The sequence below is a fragment of the Scyliorhinus torazame genome, chromosome 14 (genome assembly GCF_047496885.1).
Source record: "Scyliorhinus torazame isolate Kashiwa2021f chromosome 14, sScyTor2.1, whole genome shotgun sequence".
In the NCBI taxonomy this organism is placed as follows: domain Eukaryota; kingdom Metazoa; phylum Chordata; class Chondrichthyes; order Carcharhiniformes; family Scyliorhinidae; genus Scyliorhinus; species Scyliorhinus torazame.
In genome coordinates, this window is record NC_092720.1 from 126,557,424 (window position 1) to 126,577,586 (window position 20,163).

General features: G+C 49.1%; 1 protein-coding gene across 1 annotated transcript in view; it reads left to right on the top strand.

Annotated features, from left to right (window-relative positions):
• Window positions 1-20,163, top strand: part of hdlbpa (high density lipoprotein binding protein a) — a 118,155-nt gene that overhangs the window by 55,728 nt on the left and 42,264 nt on the right. The window contains exons 16-18 of the mRNA XM_072474848.1: window positions 4,029-4,160; window positions 5,328-5,546; window positions 18,718-18,939. Coding sequence (XP_072330949.1) covers window positions 4,029-4,160; window positions 5,328-5,546; window positions 18,718-18,939 — 573 coding nt within the window. The remainder of the gene's footprint in view (window positions 1-4,028; window positions 4,161-5,327; window positions 5,547-18,717; window positions 18,940-20,163) is intronic.

Genomic DNA, 20,163 nt, shown 5'->3' on the forward strand with positions numbered 1-20,163 from the left:
TACGTTACGAAACTACATCTCCCAAATCTGTGGAATTCACTACCCCAGAATGCTGGGACAGTGAGTAAATTTAAGCAGGAGTTAGACAGATATTTAATTGGGAATGGGTTGAAGGGTTATGGAGAATAGTCAGGACGGTGGAGTTAAAGCCAGGATGAGATCAGCCATGATCGATTGGCGGTATAGACTGGACGAGTCGCCTGGCCTAATTCTGCCCCTATATCTTATGAAATGGGCTTCTTTTTCTTTTTTATTCTTCGTACATGTGATGTGGCATGGTTGGCTGGGCCAATATTTATTCCCCATCCCTGAGGGCATTTAAAAGTCAACCACATTGCTGTGGATCTGGAGTCACTTGTAGCCCAGGCAGAATTCCTTCCCTAGACATTAGTGAACCAAATGGGTTTTGTTTGACAAGTGACTATGGTTTCATGGTCATCATTGGATTTTTAATTCCAGATTTCTTTTATTGAATTCAAATTTCACCATATGCCGTGGTGGGTTTCGAACCCGGTGGGATTGTATTTTATTTGGGTCGTGTCCTTGTTGAGTTGTACTGTTGCTCGATCAGATGGACGGTTGATCTATTTAGGTACAATGAGAAGAGTCCAAGATACCTACACTGGACAGTTTGGTCAATATAACAAAATAGTGAAAATTAGTTGAGAGGGGCGACATTTAATAAACACTTGTAGCAGAAAAGCGTTCTGCTGTTAACCTGAAACCAGAACCTGTGCAATGTCATTCCTCCACTTTGGTTTAATTTCCTTGGGAATCCTAAGGGCAAGTTCAGAGGCAATTATAACTTTGGATTTATTAGCTTGTAGGAGAATTTTTATGTGAGATTTGAATCATTGACATCACACCTCATTACTGAGTAATTCCACTTCATAAATTAGCCCAACGCTTTCCAAAGATGAGAAGGCACTGGATTACATTTCCAATTCTGCATGTAGCAATAGATAATTGCCAGACAAATGATGTATATTGCCAACAATTCAAGTTATTTTTTAGTTGCCATTCAATGTGTAACACCGCCTTCAAACTGGCGCCACTAATATTCATTCGACATACAATATTCTATTTAGGGTGAAATTCACCAGCCTGCCCAGTTTTACATCTTTAAGTTGATAGATTTAAAAATTGAGCAGATTTTGTTGAGGACATGCACTCCTCCTGTCTGCCCACTCATCTTGCATTAGCTCTGTGTTGACTGAGACTCTTGCTCCAGTCATTTGCTAGAAACAACTACTAACTTTGAATCAAATTGCTTCTTTATTGAACAAAATATAAAGTCCAAATTCTTATCACTACTCCACATAGTTCAATCATACACTGCATTGAAATTACAATGATTCAACCTTCCTTTGCTACCACTAGAAGTTCAGAAGCATAGGTTAAACTGTTAATACTTATCTAACTTCTTGTGAAGGACATCACTACCCTGTCGCAGTTGGCCAGGCACAAGTGGAGATCAGCCTTCGCCTTCAAGCTGGAGGCTTGTTCCTTCTGCGATGTTGTTCCCCAAGGTTTTGCTGATGAAATCTCTGTCTCTTTCTTATACAGATCTTGCTGTAATTGATTTAATGCTTCTAGTCACTTGCTCAAAGGACAGCACTAATCAATCCATGTATTTTCTGGTTACGAACGTTCAAAGAGGCGTGACTCACTCAGAGGTTGTATTTCTTCTCAGGAGCATGATAGACTGTCTGTTCAAGGCATAGTAACAGCCAATGTCCCATCAGCTCCTGTGCTGACTCCATAACTGCACATCCTGGGAGGGATTCTCTGACTCCAGGGCCGGGTCGGAGAATCGCCAGGGCGCGTTTCATGCAATGCCGGTCCATCGATTCTCCGGTGACCAGAGAATTGGCGCCGCCGGCGAGCGTCACCCCCACCCCGCCCCTGGCGATTCTCCGCGCGGGATGGGCCGAGTGGCCGCCAAGTTAGCGCGAGTCCCGCCGGCGCCGTTCACATGTGGTGTTACCCGACGGGACCGCGGCATCCATTCTGTGGGGGAGGCGGTCTGGGTGGTGAGGGGGGATCCACCGTGGCCTGGCCTGCGATCGGGGCTTCTTTTACTCTGCGCCGGCCCCTGTAGCTCTCCGCCATTTTGCGTCGGGGCCGGCGCGGAGAAGGAAGCCAGCGAGTTTGTGGCGAGTTCGTGCAGGTCGAATTCATGCACAGACCTGCGGCGCCCATTTGACGCCTGTATCGGCAGCTGGAGCTGCGTGAGTCACTCCAGTGCCATGCTTGCCCCCATATAGGGGCCTGTTGACGCCGTTGTAAAACGCGGCGGCGTTTACGACCGATTCAACATTTGGCTTCCGGATCAGAGAATCCCGCCCCCTATTCTCCACTGCAGGCCCCACTGTTTATGCTGCTTGTCCTATTAGTGTCAGGATTTGCTGGTATCTTCACTTTGGTGTCTTTATGAATCCCCATCAGGCTATAGTGTCTTTTTAATGTGGCCATATTTTCCAGTAGGCTTAGGGCCAGGTCTGCAAGTCCCAAGGTAATCGAATAGCTCATCCTACTATTCAAATTTCTCCATGACCTCACTCCACCTTCCTGAAATATCTGCATTCCTGCAACTTGGTGTCTTGTGCATCCTGAAATATCTGCATTCCTGCAATTTGGTGTCTTGTGCATCCCTAATTTTAATTGCTCCTCTACTGATGGCTATACCTTCAGGTCCCGAGCTTTGAATTCCCTCCGTAAACTTCTCTACCTCTTCATCTTTCCTCCTTTTAAGACACACCCCTTAAAACCCTATGTCTTTGAGGTTTTGGTCTTCTGTCCCAATATCTCCCTGCATGACTTGCTGTCAAATTGTGATTGATAATGCCACATTGTGACATCATCTTTAAGTGGACTGATGCTTTTGCTTATTTAATCTTTACATCTAAATACCTATTAATCAGATCTCCCAGGATGTTCCTCGGTGTGCCGTTATTACACTAGGTTTGTAATCAATGAAGTGCAAAAGAGTTGCACAAAGTGAATGATTTAATATCCACGCAAAAGTCAAACGCGGGCAGCATGGTGGCACAGTGGTTAGCACTGCTGCCTCACGGTGCCGAGGTCCCAGGTTTGATCCCGGCTCTGGATCACTGTCCATGTGGAGTTTGCACATTCTTCCCGTGTTTGTGTGGGTTTTGCCCCCACAACCCAAAGATGTGCAGGGTAGGTGGATTGGCCATGCTAAATTGCCCCTTAATTGGAAAAAATGAATTGGGTACTCTAAATTTAAAAAAAAATAATAAATTAGAAACTGTTAAAAACTAAGTTGCTGGAAATAATCTCCCGTCTTGTATCTAGGGCATGAAGGGTGGCAATTTAATATTATTTGTTTCTTGACTGCCTTTACTCTTCTATTGATTTTTCCTGCTTCAAATCCATAATGTTAAAAAAAGACTAGAAACTTGTCCTTGACTTGAGATTCATGTTGGATAATCTGGTAAAGAGGGTTAAATCTTCCTGCTCTATAGGATTCCTGGCCAAACTATATTGTGCTTCTATCCACTGACCCAGAAGGATGGGCAATTCTTGCATTCATTCCAGCCCTTGTTGTTGAGAAATGCAGATATTTTTTGTACTATAAATGTAGAGAACAGTGTTTTCTCTTGGAATGAGGGTTTGTGGCTCAACCTATTTCTGACTTGGAAAAATGTGGTGAAAGGCCTGTTGACTTTCACAATTTTAGCATTCTCTTGAAATCTGAACACAAATGGAGAAGACTCGGTTTCAAGTAAGAAACCTAGCTATAAGTAATTTTGGCCTTCCTTTAAATTTACACGGATTTCATCTATTGGCCAATGAGTCATCAGCTAGGCACTTAATATTTGGATGTCCTAATTTAACCCTTTCCTAAGAAGCATCACCAACACTGTTGTGTCTAGTGGGAAATGTTTATTATGTTCCCATGACAACAGCTCAGTCTTGGCTTCCACAAATCAGCGGGCAAGACTAGAAAGAGTTCTTTGGAACTTCAAGAGATTTGTTGATTGTTTTTCAATTCTTTCCAGATCCGTGAGGAAACTAATACAAAGATTGATTTGCCAGCAGAAAACAGCAATTCTGAGATGATCATTATTACAGGAAAGAAATCCAACTGTGAAGTGGCTCGCAGTAGAATCCTGGCCATCCAGAAGGAGTTGGTATGAACTGCGGTCAGCTTTTTTTCACGAGATTCATACTGTTTATGTCTGTAAAGAATATTCTAGTCGTAGTCTCTCCCAGGCGCTTAAATCGTATAAACCCCTGAATAGAAATTCCAAGATGAGTCCAGAACAACATACCTGCTGCTTGTAATCTTCAGACATCCTGGATCGTCATCTTCATTCCCAACATTTTGAGAGCAAGGTTTAACTTTGTACAAGAGAACTGATTATTAGTTGATTGAAGCAAAGGGTTAGTATGCATTCACCATGTGATTTCGGAAAGATTGCATTAACTTACCTGGGTATTTGGTCGGCAAGAGCTGACTTGAGATGAGGCTTTGGGCAGACTTGTGCTGTTTCCCAATGGAGAAAAATAATTGAGAGCAAACTACGTAGCTGTTCCGTTGTCTTATGGTAGGCAATCGCAGAGCAGGCTTTGACTACAGGATGCAGTTGAGAGCCAGAAGACACTGGTTTAAGATGTGTATCAAAAGGCAACATGAAAAAAAGGGGTCACAATCTGGAATGCACTGCTTGAATGTGGTGGAGGCAGATTTGCCTTGGTTTCTAAAGGAAATTGGATAAGCACATGAGGGGGGAAAATACTGGGTTATGCGGATAGGGCAGCGATTTGGGACGAACTAAATTGTGTTGCAAAGAGTTGGTAGTCACTCACCTCTTGTGCTGTGACTGTTCTGTGTGAGTAGGCTATTTGGCCCTTCAAGCTTGATCAACCATTAAAGATCCCGATCATCTATGTACTCCACCTTCCAACCCTATTGCCCATATTCCTTAATTTCCCTTGTGCCCAATAGTCTATTGGTCCTTGTCTTGAATGTACTTGGTGACTGAGCAACCACTGTTCCTTGGGTGTAGAATTTTGAAGATTTGACTAAAATCATCTTTCCTCATCTCAATGGCCAAACCATTATTATGAGACTCTGTTTAAATTCCCTAGCCAGGGAAAACATCAACTGCTCCATTAGTCAGGGGTGACTGGAGTAGCAAATGTGGGCCAGGTTTAAACCCAGCCAGGATTGATGATGAGCAAGCTCAGAATCCACTCCCTAACATTTATTTCCTTCATTTGTTAGTGAAAATGAGCATTTGTTTCAAATAGAATTTTTCAGGACTATTAACTTGTGTTTTTTTTTTACATTCCAGGCAAACATCACAGAAGTTGAGGTTTGCATTCCTGCCAAACTCCATAATTCTCTGATTGGCGCAAAGGGCCGCTTTGTCCGTTCCATCATGGAGGAGTGCGGAGGGGTGCACATCCACTTCCCTACTGAAGGGTCAGGCAGCGATACAGTCACCATCAGGGGGTCCACTGAGGAGGTTGACAAGGCCAAGAAACAGCTTCTTCACTTGGCTGAGGAAAAGGTATTTTTATGCTGTAAAAACAAATGTTGGAAATAACCAGCAGGTCATTGGAGAGCTGACAGCATCCGTAGAGAAAGAAACAAAGTTAATATTTCAGGTGAAAAACCTTCCATTAGAACATTTTGGAGTTCAGTTTCCAGTAACTTCTGAGTTTCTTTTTTTCAGATTTCTGGTATCCACAGTAATTTGCTTTTGTATTTTATGCTATTCCGAATGGGAGTACTACATACCACATTATGCATAGTTCTTTTTAGAACATGCTTGAGTTGCCAGTCTCTGGTGTGATGGAAAGAGACGTTGTGAAGAAATATGGGTGGAATACTCTGGAATGTTGCTGCTTCCTGCAGGCATAAGCTGCCAGACATTATCCTGTGGGTAGGTTCAAGTGGGTAAGCTATAGTGGATGAGATGTTAAGCAAAAGCCTATTGTCTCTTGGGTGGACATGGAACAATCTCCCGGTCCTGTTTGTCCTCTGTATTCTGATTAATATTATTCTTATTCATTTATGGGACGTGGGTGTTGCTGGGAAGGCCAGCAATTATTATTCATCCATAATTGCCCTTGTGAAGGTGGTAGTGAGCCACCTTGAACTGCTGCAGATAGATAGGGATGCTGCAGTCCATGTGGTGTAGGCATACTCGCAGTGCTGATAGGAAGAAGTTCTAGGGTTTTGACCCAACAACCATGAATGAACTACTATTTCCATGTCAGGATGGTGTAAGGCTTGTAGGGGATCTTAAGAGGTGATATTTCCATGCATCTGCTACCCTTTACCTTCGAGTGTGGAGGTCACAAGTTTAGAAGGTGATGTTGAAGGAACCTTGGTGAATTGCTGAAGTGCACCTTGTAGGTGGTACACACTGCTGCACTGTGTTGGCGGTGGAGAGAATGAATTGTTTATTGTGGTCGATAATAAACAAGTTGCTCTAATCGTGCTCCAGTATAATAACGTAAAGTAAATGTGCAGCTCCATTTTTTTCCAGGACATTAAGGTCATAAAGATAATGGATTCAACTGGATGCTCAGTTTAAATCATTTTAAAGAAAATGATTGGCGAATTGCAAATTTGCTCACTCCAAAAACTCATGCAGGATTGTTTAAAAAAGGAATATATATATAGTTTTTAATCTCCTGAGGAAATTGTGGCAGTTTGCTAACCGTATGCTTTGGCAACTGGAGTGAAATAAGCATGTTTCCAGTTCTGTACATTGGGTACAGAAAGTACAGATTATCATGTGATGTAGCTTTGTTTCTGTAAACATAACAGCAAACCATCTTTACAATGTATGAACAGAGCAAAGGTGCTGACATACTGCTTGATGGTGCAATTTGTTTGCAAGGAGGAACATAAAGACGTCACAAAATGAAAGACTTGCATTTATGTAACTGTGGCGAATGTAAATACAGTTAATTCACCAGTTATGTTCTATGTTATTAACCCTGTGGGTTTTATCTGTGGGCCATTGTATGGCTTCACCCACAGGGGGAGATGTTGGAGCATGTATGGGCTCAGCCCATGGCTCCGCCCCTTTGAAGAAGTATAAGAGTAGCTGGCCTGAGGGACTGCCCTCAGTATGTACCAGTCGCAGGCAGGCAAAGTTGATAGTTAATTAAAACCACTGTTTTACTCCGACACGTGTCCTTGAGTGAATTGATGGTCACATCAATTTAATTAACTATCTGAACCAAAACAATTCTGGAGTCAGCCCTCAAACCTGACAGACTGGAGTTAGATCCACAGGCCGTGGAGGCGAAGGAAATTTTTTCACACTGGCTGCGGTGTATCAAGGCCTACCTTGCCGCGTTGTCAACGCCATCTGTCACGGACGAACAAAAATTGAGTCTCCTCCGCGCACGGGTGAGTCACCGCATTTCTGTGCAACTCTGAAGAGGCCACCTCATATACCGCCGCTCTCGCAATCCTTGAGCGAGCCTGTGAAAGAGGTCCATGCGCGACATATTCTCACTACTCGACGCCAGCACCCCGGGGAGTCACTCGACGACTATCTGCGCGACCTCAAAGCCCTCGCTCGCAACTGCAACTATCAGGCTGTTAACGGCCACTCAGCACATGGAGCTCGCCGTCCGAGACGTCTACGTTGTGAGGGTCAGATCAAATTAAGTGCGGCAGCGACTGCTCGAGAAAGGGGCCCAGGACCTGGATGAGACGGTGAAACTGGCAACTTCACTGGAGGTCGCTTTCCAGAGCCTCACTGCATTTCCGGTGAACACTCGACCCCCTCGTGTGCTCCCGACCAGAGACTACCCCAGGCCTGTGCTGCGCACCCACCCGCTCATCATGGGGGTTTGCCTTGTTATTTTTGCGGCCAGCCTCAACACCCTCGACTGCACTGCCCGGCCCACGACTGCACTGCCCGGCCCACAACCGCACTGCAACAAATGCGGCCGAAAAGGGCACTTCGCCAAGGTCTGCCGCGCCAAGCCTAAGCACGCGAAGTCTTCGACCCGGACTACCGACTCTCAGGCCTGCAGACCTCGCAATGTGGCAGCGTGCCTGCCGACCCCGACTCCGCCCAGCACGCGCGCCTCACGGGGGCCGCCATTTTGGCCATCCTCCCCCACGCAGCCTGCCACGTGCGACCCATGGGGGACGCCATCTTCCTCGACACCCGCCACGCTTGTTCACCGGGGGCCGCCATCTGCTACGCCGCTCGACGCGTACGACCTGCTCGGACAGTCACCGGGGGGCCGCCCCAGCACAGCCGACCACGCCGCCGGTTACCCTCAACTCAGCGCGGTCACCTTGGACCAGTCATGACCCAAGCACCTCGAGCTCAATGATGGCCGTCCGGGTTAATGGGCACGAGATACCTTGCCTGTTCGACTCCGGGAGCACCAAGAGTTTCATCCACCTGGATCTGGTAAGCCGCTGCCCGCTCCCGATATTCCTGGCGTAACAAACAATTTCCCTCGCCTCTGGGTCGCACTCGGTACAAATCTGAGGGTGCACTACGGTAACCGTAACGGTACAGGACGCTGAGTACACTAATTTCCAGCTGTACATGCTCCGACACCTCTGCGCCCCCTTCCTCTTAGGGCTCGATTTTCAATGTAATCTGAAGAGCCTGACGCTTAGCTTTGGCGGCCCCCTGCCTCCACTCACTGTGTGCAGCCTAGCCACTCTGAAAGTCGACCCTCCTTCCCTCTTCGCTAATCTCACCGCTGATTGCAAGCCAGTAGCCACTCGCAGCAGGCGATATAGCATGCAGGACAGAATATTTATTAGGTCTGAGGTTCTGCATCTCTTGCGGGAAGGAGTCATTGAGGCCAGCAATAGCCCCTGGAGAGCTCGGGTGGTGGTCGTCAAAACCGGGGAGAAGCTCTGGATGGTGGTTGATTACAGCCAGACCATTAACCGGTTTACGCAACTTAATGCGTACCCCCTTCTCTGGATTGCAGACATGGTCAATCAGATCGCTCACTACCGCGTGTTCTCCACGGTGGATCTGAAGTCTGCATACCACCAGCTCCCAATCCATCCGGAGGATCGCCACTACACGGCGTTTGAGGCAGACGGCCGGCTTTTTCATTTCCTCCGGGTCCCTTTTGGCGTCACGAACGGGATTTCGATGTTCCAACGAGCAATGGACCGAATGGTGGACCAGTACGGGCTGCGGGCCACGTTTCCGTACTAGGACAATGTCACCATCTGCGGCCATGATCAGCAGGACCACGACGCCAACCTCCACCAATTTCTCCAAACCGCCCCAAAACTTAATCTCACCTATAATAAGGAGAAATGCGTTTTCCGCACCACCAGGCTAGCCATCCTCGGCTACGTCGTGGAAAACTGAGTCCTCGGGCCCGACCCTGACCGTCTGCACCCCCTCCTGCAACTCCCTCTCCCTCACTGTCCCAAGGCCCTCACGAGGTGCCTTAGATTGTTTTCCTCCTACGCTCAGTGGGTCCCCCAGTATGCGGGCGAAGGCCACTCTTTTCTCTCTGGCAGCCGAGGCCCGCCAGGCCTTCAACTGCATCAAGGCGGACATCGCCAAAGCCACAATGCGCGCGGTGGACGAGTCCGTCCCTTTCGGGTGGAGAGCGACGCATCAGAGGTCGCTCTCGCTGCCACTCAATCAAGCAGGCAGACCGGTTGCGTTTTTTTCACGCACCCTCACCGCCTCTGAACTTTGACACTCCTCGGTCAAAAAAGAGGCTCAAGCCATCGTGGAAGCTGTGCGGCACTGGAGGCACTACCTTGCTGGTAGGAGGTTTATCCTCGTCACCGACCAACGATCGGTAGCCTTCATGTTCGACAATACACAGCGGGGCAAAATCAACAACGATAAGATCTTGAGGTGGAGAATCGAACTCTCCACCTATAATTACGATATAGTATATTGTCCTGGGAAGCTCAACGAGTCCCCAGATGCCCTGTCCCGCGGCACATGCGCCAGTGCGCAAGAGGACCGACTACGGGCTATCCATGACGACCTCTGTCACCTGGCTCGCCCATTATATCAAAGCCCGCAACCTGCCCTACTCCACCGAGGAGGTCAAAGCTGTAACCAGGGACTGCCAAATCTGTGCGGAGTGTAAACCGCACTTCTATCGACCAGATAAGGCCCACCTGGTGAAGGCGTCCTGGCCCTTTGAACGCCTCAGTATCGATTTCAAAGGGCCCCTCCCCTCGAATAATCACAATACCTACTTTCTCAATATTATTGATGAGTTCTCCCGTTTCCCGTTTGCCATCCCGTGCCCCAACATGACCACCCCCCACTGTTATCAGAGCCCTGCACAGTGTCTTCACCCTGTTTGGTTTCCCCAACTACGTCCACAGCGACAGGGGCTCGTCATTCATGAGCAACTAACTGCGTCGGTACCTGCTCAGTAAAGGCATCGCTACCAGTTACAACCCCCGGGGAAACAGACTGTTGGAGGGGGAGAACGCGACGGTCTGGAAGACCGTCCTACTGACCCCACGGTCCAGGAATCTCCCGGTTTCCCACTAGCAGGAAGTCGTCCCCGATGTGCTCCATGCTATTAGGTCCCTCCTTTGCACGGCCACAAACCAGACTCCTCATGACCGCTTGTTTATTTTCCCTTGGGGGACTACCTCGGGCCTCGCTCCCACCCTGGCTGTTGACACCGGGTCTGGTTCTCCTCCGGAAATCCGTTCGGACCCATAAGACCGGTCCCCTGGTACAGAGGGTCCAGCTCCTGCACTCAAACCCGCGCTACGCATATATTGAGCACCCCGATGGTCGACAGGATACCGTCTCCCTCCGTGACCTTGCGCCCGCAGGCTCCACCACCACTATGTCCACAGTACCCCCTGCGCTGTACCCCGCTCTTTCTCCCATGCCCAATGCCCCCGTGCCCATTTGGCTCCCGCGCTCCCTTCCACCCGGCACACCAGTCCGCAGGACTGAAGCTCTGGAAGAGCCACTCCCGGAGTCCACCCCTGGAGCTGCACCGGACCCACTTCCCCAGCCACCTGAAGCGGCTGCAACACCAGTGCTTCGGCGGTCGCAGCATACGATCCGGGCGCCGTACCGGCTCAACTTGTGACCCATCACCCCCCACCGGACTTTATTTTTTTTTACAGGGGGTGAATGTGGTGAATGTAAATACAGTTAATTCACCAGTTATGTTCTATGTTATTAACTCTGTGGGTTTTATCTGTGGGCCATTGTATGGTTTCACCCACAGGGGGGGGGATGTTGGAGCATGTACGCGCTCAGCCCATGGCTCCGCCCCTTTGAAGGAGTACAAGAGTAGCTGGCCTGTGGGACTGTCCTCAGTATGTACCAGTCACAGGCAGGCAAAGTTGATAGTTAATTAAAACCACTGTTTTACTCCGACACGTGTCCTTGAGTGAATTGATGGTCGCATCAGTCCCCCATATTCACAAACACTGGATGTCTCAAAGCACTTTACAATCAATTAAATACTTGGTGTTCGCTGTTATAATGCAGGAAACCTTTTTTTAATTCTTTCATGCAATGTGAGAGGGCATCAATGGGCAGGCCAGAATTTATTGCCCCCCTAATTGACCTTGACATGGAGATGGTAGGCTACCTATTGAAGCACTGCAGTCCATGTGGTGTAGATTCACAGTGCTGTTGAGGCGGAGATCCTTTTGACCCAGCAGCAATGAAGGAATGGTGATCTATTTCCAAGTCATTTTTATAAATGACCTGGAGGAGGGCGTAGAAGGATGGGTGAGTAAATTTGCAGATGACACTAAAGTCGGTGGAGTTGTGGACAATGCGGAAGAATGTTACAAGTTACAAAGGGACATAGATAAGCTGCAGCGCTGGGCTGAGAGGTGGCAAATGGAGTTTAATGCAGAAAAGTGTGAGGTGATTCATTTTGGAAGGAATAACAGGAAGCCTGAGTACTAGGTTAATGGTAAGCTTCTTGGCAGTGTGGATGAGCAGAGAGATCTCGGTGTCCATGTACATCCCTGAAAGTTGCCACCCAGGTTGAGAGGGTTGTTAAGAAGGCGTACGTTGTGTTAGCTTTTATTGGTAGAGGGATTGAGTTTCGGAGCCATGATGTCATGTTGCAGTTGTACAAAATTCTGGTGCAGCCGCATTTGGAGTATTGCGTGCAACACTGGTCGCCGCATTATAGGAAGGATGTGGAAGCATTGGAAAGGGTGCAGAGGTGTTTTACCAGAATGTTGCCTGGTATGGAGGGAAGATCGTATGAGGAAAGGCTGAGGGACTTGAGGCTGTTTTCGTTAGCGAGAAGAAGGTTAAGAGGTGACTTAATTGAGGCATACAAGATGATCAGAGGATTGGATAGGGTGGCCAGTGAGAGCCTTCTTCCTTGGATGGTGATGTGTAGCACGAGGGGACATAGCTTTAAGTTGAGGGGAGATAGATATAAGACAGGTGTCAAAGGTAGGTTCTTTACTCGGAGAGTAGTAAGGGCGTGGAATGCCCTGCCTGCAACAGTAGTGGACTCGCCAACACGAAGGGCATTCAAATGGTCATTGGATAGACATATGGACAATAAGGGAATAGTGTAGATGGGCTTTAGAGTGGTTTCACAGGTCGGCGCAACATTGAGGGCCGAAGGGCCTGTTCTGCGCCGAAATGTTCTATGTTCTAAGTCTGGATGGTGCTGTTCCCAGGCATCTGTTGCCGTTCTAGGTGGTACAGGTCACAGGCTTGGAAGGTTCTGTCAAAGGAACCTTGGTGAGTCCCTGCAGCAAATTTTGTAGATGATGTGCACTAATACCAGTGTGCAGTGTCCGTGGTGGAGAGAGAGTGAATATTTGTGGAAGGGATGCCAATCAAGCAGGTTGCTTTGTCCTGGATGATGTCTAGCTTAAGTGTTGGGAGTTGTATTCATCCAGGCAAGTGGTGAGTACTCCATCGCATTATTGACTTGTGTCTTCTAGATGGTGGACAGGCTCTGGGGAGTCAGGACGTGAGGTACACTCCATAGAATTCCTAGCCACAACCAACACTTAAAACGATCGATGATCTGGTCAATCTTTCATTGCTATTTTTGGAACCTTGCTGTGTGTAAATCAACTGACTATGTTTCCTCTCTTACTGTGACTACACTTCAAAAATAATTAGGTGTATGGAGCTTTGTGATGTGCTGAGGCTATGATAGGGTCCAGATGATTACAGGCTTGTCATCGTCTTCATAATCCAATCACTTGCCCACTTTGGCCTAGGAAGCACCCAGGCTAATCATTAAATTAAACAAGTACAGGACATCTGAAATAACTTGCTAACTTTACCCAGAAAAGCAAACAGAAGATTCTTGAAACATCATTGGAATGTCTCTACATAGAAACTCGGAAATTGACGGCTATGAGAGAGTAAGTCGTGCATTTGGTGGCTCCCGCTCTGGCCGGACTTTTGGACCTTTCCCCCTGACTTTTTTGCGTTTTTGAACGCTGTCTTTGAAGGCGAAGTCAATCTGGCACTGGTTTCACATATTGGTGTACGGAACGAAGAACCCCAAGGGATTGAAAGGGCGAAATAAGAAGACAAGCAAGGGCTGGGTGGAGGTTGCGGCAGAAGACAATATGGCTGATGTTCGGACCCCTGCTGTGACGGAGGAGTTGATGTGGGTCATTCAAGAGGGCTTCGCTAGGTAGAAACGGGACTGTCTTGATCCGCTAAAGGAATCGATCGATAGGCTGGAGCGTAGGCTGGATGCCCATGCTTGGACGATTCAGATGCTGGAGAAAGCGCTGGCTGATCAAGAGGAGCATTAAACGGTTGAGCTGGAGGTGGGGATGCTGAAGGATCAGCAAAAAAGGCTGCTGGAGAAGGTCGAAGACCTGGAGAATAGAGCTCGCTTGCAGAACTTAAGAATTGTCCATCTCCCTGAGGGGGCTGATGCTGGCACGTTTTTGTCCATCTCCCTGAGGGGGCTGATGCTGGCATGTTTGTGGCGAGTATGTTTCAGAAGCTTCTGGGGAGGGGGATTTTCCCCGACTATTTGAGGTGGACAGAGCATACAGAGCGCTGGTGAGGAAGCCGCGGCCAGGGGACCCCCCAAGGGCGATGGTGGTCTGGTTCCACAGGTTCCTGGACAAAGGAGTGTGTTCTCCAGTGGGCCAAGCGTATGCGGAGCAGCAAATCGGACAACAGCATTTTGCGTGTTTACCAGGATCTGATCGTGGAGTGGCCAGAAGGAGGGCAGGCTTTAACCAAGTTAAGACTATCCTGTTCAAGAAGCGGGTGAAATTGGGACTGTTCTACCCGGCACGTCTTTGGGTTACGCACGAGGACCAGCACCATTATTTTCAGTCGCCCGAAGACTGCCAAGAGGAAAGGGCTGGTGCTGAACTGAGAACTTTTTGTTTTAAGTTGCAACTTTTTGAGTGATGTTTATATGTTTCTATTGTCGTTTCTCTTCTGTATTTGAGTTTGGTTGAAGAAGGGGAAAGTAAAAGTTATTCGGTTTCTGCAGGTTTTCGGTGTTTTGGTGGGGGTGGCTGGTGGGGCTTTTTACTTTGTATTACTTTGATTTACACTATTGGGGGGGGGGGGTTCTGTGTGTTTTTGTTTTTGGGTTGTCTCTTATGTTAATTGGGCGATTGTTTGGGGTTGGTTTGATGAGGGAAGTGCTTTTGATGGGCGGGCGGTGAGGGAACAATAGGTGGGAGACTTCTTGGCGCCGGAGATGAGGGCCACCAGGCTAGGCTAGCTGGGTGAGCTAGTCTACAGAAGCAAAGTGGGGGTTGTGCATATGATTAATCTATGGCAGGAGTTAGGTTACAAAGTGTTGTTGCTGGGCAGGGGGGGGGGGGGTTTACTCTGCTGACGAGGAAGGGACTTGGGTTTCGGGACAGAGGAGATCGGTGGTGGGGGCTGCCAGGTGGTGGACCAGTGGAGGCGCGGCGCATGTTCTGCTGGCGGGCCCAGGAAAGGGGATAGTTGATCGGCCGGGGGTGGGGGCACGGGGCACGGTGCCCCCCAACTAGACTGATCACCTGGAATGATAGAGGGTTGAACGGGCCGCTCAAGAGGGCACGTGTGTTCGCGCATCTGAGGACTCTGAAGGCAGACGTGGTAATGTTGCAGGAGACATACCTGAAAGTGGTGGATCAAGTCAGGCTAAGGAAGGGTTGGATCAGTCAGGTCTTTCATTCGGGGCTGGACACCAAGACTAGAGGGGTTGCGATTTTGATCAACATGCCGGTGCAATTTCTGGTGGGCAGTACAGTCTCGGACGGGGGGGGGTGGCTGTTATGTCATGGTTAGCGATAAGCTGGAGGGGAGGGAGGTAGTCTTGGTTAATGTGTACGCGCCAAATTGGGATGACGTGGAATTTATAAAGAGGTTGCTGGGGAAGATACCTGACCTGGACTCGCACAAGCTGGTTACGGGAGGGGATTTTAATACAGTCATCAACCCGGTCGTGTTCAAAAACAGGGAGGGTGCCAGCAATGGCCATGAAGCAGATTGGGGGGGCGGGTCAACCCATGGAGGTTTAGGCAGCTGCCAGGGAAGGAATTTTCTTTTTATTCGCATGTTCGCAAGGTTTATTCCCGGATAGACTTCTTCATTTTGAGCAGGGATTTACAGGCGGGGGTGGTGGACACTGGGTATTCGGCCATCCCTATTTCGGATCATACCCCACACTGGATGGAACTGCAGGTTAATGAGGAGAGCTTCCAGCGCCCGCAATGGAGGTTAGAGATGGGGTTGTTGGCGGACGAGGCGGTGTGCGAGAGGCTGAGGAGGTGCATGCAGAATTACCTGCAGGTTAATGACACTGGGGAAGTCTCAGCAGCGGTGGTCTTGGAGGCTCTGAAGGCAGTGGTGAGAGGGGAGCTGATTTTGATCCGGGCTCATAGTGACAGGGATAGGGCAGAAACAGACCGACTGGTTAAGGAGATCTTACAGATAGACAGGAGGTATGCGGTTACCCCGGGGGTGGAGCTCTTAAGGGAACGTCGGAGGCTGCAGGCTGAGTTCGGGGTGTTGTCCACAGATGAGGCAGTGGAGCAGCTTGGAAAGGCAAGGGGTGCGTTTTACGAATATGGGGAGAAGGCCAGCAGAATGCTTTCACAGCAGCTTAGGAAGAGAGAGGCGGCTAGGGAAATAGAAAAGGTGGTTGATGGGGATGGGAACTTGGTAGGGGAGTCGGCAGGGCTAAACAGGGCGTTCAGGGAATTTTAAAGTTGGCTCTATTGCTCGGAACCCCCTATGGGGCGGAGGTGATGAGACGCTTTTTGGACGGCTTGACCTTCCCAAGGCTGGGTAGGGAGCTGGTAGATGGGCTGGGGGCCCCGATTAGGGCCGAAGAAATAGTCGAGGGCTTGAAGGCAATGCAGTCGTGTAAAGCCCCGGGGCCGGACGGGTACCCGGTGGAGTTCTATAAAATGTTCTCGGGGATTTTAGGGCCGTTGCTGGTCAAGGTTTTCAATGAGGCCAGGGACAGAGGGGTGCTGCCCCCCGACGATGTTGCAAGCCACTTTCGTTGATATTGAAACGGGACAAGAACCCGGAGCTATGCGGGTCATATAGGCCAGCTCCCTGCTTAATGTGGATGCCAAGTTGCTGGCCAAAGTTTTTCCTCCAGGATTGAGGATTGTGTGCCGGATGTGATTATGGAGGATCAAACTGGGTTTGTCAAGGACAGGCAGTTGGTGGCCAATATAAAAAGGCTGCTCAATGTGATCATGATGCCCCCGGAGAGTAGGGAGGTTGAGGTAGTTGTGGCAATGGGTGCGGAAGAGGCGTTCGACCGGGTGGAGTGGGTCTATGGGACGTGTTGGGTTTGGTAAGGGCTTTATCGACTGGGTCAGGCTGTTGTACCAGGCCCTGGAGGCTAGTGTAAGGACGAATAGGGTGACCTCGGACTATTTTAGACTGTACCGAGGGACAAGACGGGTGCCCCCTCTCCCCACTGTTGTTTGTGTTAGCCATAGAGCCGCTGAGAGCTTCAAGGGGCTGATTCGGGGGTGGGGGAGTGGAACATAGAGTCTCGCTGTATGCGGACGACCTGCTCTTATACATATCGGATCCTGGGGCAGGGATGGGCAAAATTATGGCGATTTGGGGGGAATTTGGCCGGTTTTCAGGGTATAAACTGAATATGACAAAGAGTGAGATGTTTGTAGTCCAGGCGAAGGGTCAGGAGGGTCGGCTGAGGGAGCTGCCGTTTAGGTTAGTAGGGGATAGTTTCAGGTGCTTAGGGATGCAAGTGGCGCGCGACTGGGGCCGGTTACACAAGTTGAACTTGTCCGGTTGGTTGAGCAGATATGGGGCGAGTTCCGGAGATGGGATGCGCTCCCGCTGTCGTTAGCTGGGAGAGTGCAGACGGTCAAAATGACGGTCCTACCGAGATTTCTGTTCATATTTCAGTGTATCCCAATTTTCATCCCGCGGTCCTTTTTTAAGAGGGTTAATAAAATCCTGGGCTTTGTGTGGGTGGGTAAGTCCCCGCGAGTGACGAAGGTGATGCTCGAGCGGAATCGGGGGGAGGGGGGAATGTGCTGCCGAATTTTAGCAATTATTGCTGGGCGGCTAACATAGCCATGATAAGGAAGTAAGTGGTGGGGGCAGGGTCGGTTTGGGAGCGGATGGAGGCAGCTTCGTGTAGGGGCACCAGTCTGGGGGCGTTGATAACGGCACTTCTGCCGTTCCCGCCGGCGAGGTACTCCACCAGCCCCGTAGTGGTGGCGGCCCTGAGAATCTAGGGTCAGGTGGAGGAGGTACGCTGGAGCAGTGGGAGCATCGGCCTGGTCCCCAATATGTGACAATCACCGGTTTGCCCCGGGGAGCTTGGATGGAGGATTCCAAGTATGGTGGAGGGCGGGAATTGAGAAGATGGGGGACTTGTTTTTCGAGGGGAGCTTGAGGGCGCTGGAGGAGAAGTTTGGGTTGGCAAGGGGGAACAAATTTAGATATTTACAGGTGCGGGACTTTCTGCGTAGGCAGGTATCATCCTTCCCACTCCTGCCACTAAGGGGGATTCAGGATAGGCTAGTGTCTAGGGGATGGGTGGGAGAGGGGAGCGTCTCGGACATCTACAAAGAACTCATGGGGGCGGAGGAGATGCAGACCGAGGGGCTGAAACGTAAGTGGGAGGAGGAGCTTGGTGGTGAGCTGGAGGATGGCTTATGGGCGGATGCGTTGAGCAGAGTCAATGCGACCGCAACATGCGCCAGGCTCAGCTTGATCCAATTCAAGGTGGTCCACCGGGCCCAGATGACAGTGGCCCGGGTGAGTCGATTCTTTGGGGTGGAGGACAGGTGTGTAAAATGTGGGGGAGGACCAGCGAACCATGTCCACATGTTCTGGGCGTGTCAAAACTTAGGGGATATTGGCAGGGGTTTGCGGACGCTTGGCTTAAACTAGTGGATTCTAGGAAGTTGGAAGGGATATGGAATTTGTACGTCCTGAAGCAGAGAAGGTGGAGTATGATGACATTGAATCGTATATCAACAGGGGCTGTGCAGGGCACAAAGCTCAAAAATGCGAGTTTTTATGGAATGGAGAAAGATGTACAGGGAATTGTAATATAGTACCGATTAATATATAAAATCTGCAATATTCTGAAGTTGAAGGTAACTACGCTGCGGCAACTCACGTACTTTGGATCTGAATACTTTGTCTTCATTCTGGGGTTTAAAAGGTCTTGGATATGCCCCCATCACTCTAACACCTAAAATAAAAACCGATCCATCACTAAAAAAATGTGCATTTCTTTATACAGCAAATCAAGAACCATACCAGTGAGTTGCGCGCCAAGCCAGAGTACCACAAGTTCCTGATCGGCCGTGGTGGTGTCAACATCCGTAAGGTGCGGGATAACACTGGAGCGAGGATAATTTTCCCTACAGCAGATGACAAAGATCAAGAGCTGATCACCATCGTAGGCACAGAGGAAGCTGTCAAAGAGGCTCAGAAAGAATTGGAAATCCTCATTAAGAACCTGGTAAGGCTTGCTCTGTCTTAGACTCGACACTAAATTCCTGTGATTATTTCCTCTGTCGTTATCCTGCCACAGGTACAAACTTGTGCTCGGGTGCAATTCTTTTGGTGCAATTTCCTGCCCCAACCCCCATTCCACCAGCAAATACTTGATCCAAAATCCCCTTGTTTTGTTAGCCTTGACTGCAGTTATAGCTTAATAGGCCTTGGAATGCTCCTGAGATGAGATTTTTCTTCATTCAAAGCATTGTGAATCTCTGGAATTCTCTGCCCCGAGACCCAGGAGTGCTTAATTGTTGGCCAGATTCAAGGGTGCCATTAATAGATTTTTAATTTCAAAGGAATCAAGGGATTAGGCAGGGAAAGTGGAGTTGAGGTAGAAGATTAGCCATGGTCTGAGTGAATGGTGGAGCAAGCTCGAGTAGCTGTCTGACAGATTCCTGTTCCTTTGTCTTGTGCTCATGGAACCATCACTACTTCGACCTACTCTGTAACCTCCATATTCTTTCCATTGGAGATAAGATGGTGATTTCTCTCTTGTCCAGAGATTCTGAGACCAATTATGTTCTGACTGGGCAAACTGCTGACTAACATCAGTTGGGGTGCAAGCGTGGTCGGTGGTCCAGCAGTATACCACATGGTAGGTTTACTCACTGCACTAGACAAGCCTTTTTTTTACAATTCCTTTATGGGATGTGGGTGTCGCTGGTTCGGCCAGCATTTATTGGCTTCCCTAGTTCCCTTCAAAGGGTGGTGGTGAACTGCCTTCTTGGGTGTAGGTACACAATGCTGTTAGGGAGGGAGTTCCTAGATTTTGCACGCGTCAAGGTACGGTGATATTTTGCCCGAGTGAAGGTACGGCGATATATTTCCGAGTCAGGGTGGTCAATGAATTGGAGGGGCGGGAGAAAGAGAGAGAAACCTAGAAGGCGGGGTGGGGGTGGGCGAGGGCAAGGAGAGAGAAACCACAGATGGTGAGGTTCCCAGGTATCTCTTATCCTTCTGGGTCATGTTGTCATGGGTTTGGAAGGTGCTGTCCAAGGAACCTTGGCAAGTTACTGCTGTACATCTTGTAGATGGTACACATGGCTGCCTCTGTCGAAGTATTTCAAGGCAGACATGGGAGCACTCACTCTGATCAATCTTTATTGACATGTGCACACGGAGAGCAACACAGTGAAGTTCACTGCATCACTCTACCTGAGTCCAGCGTAGCAGAAACATTTAT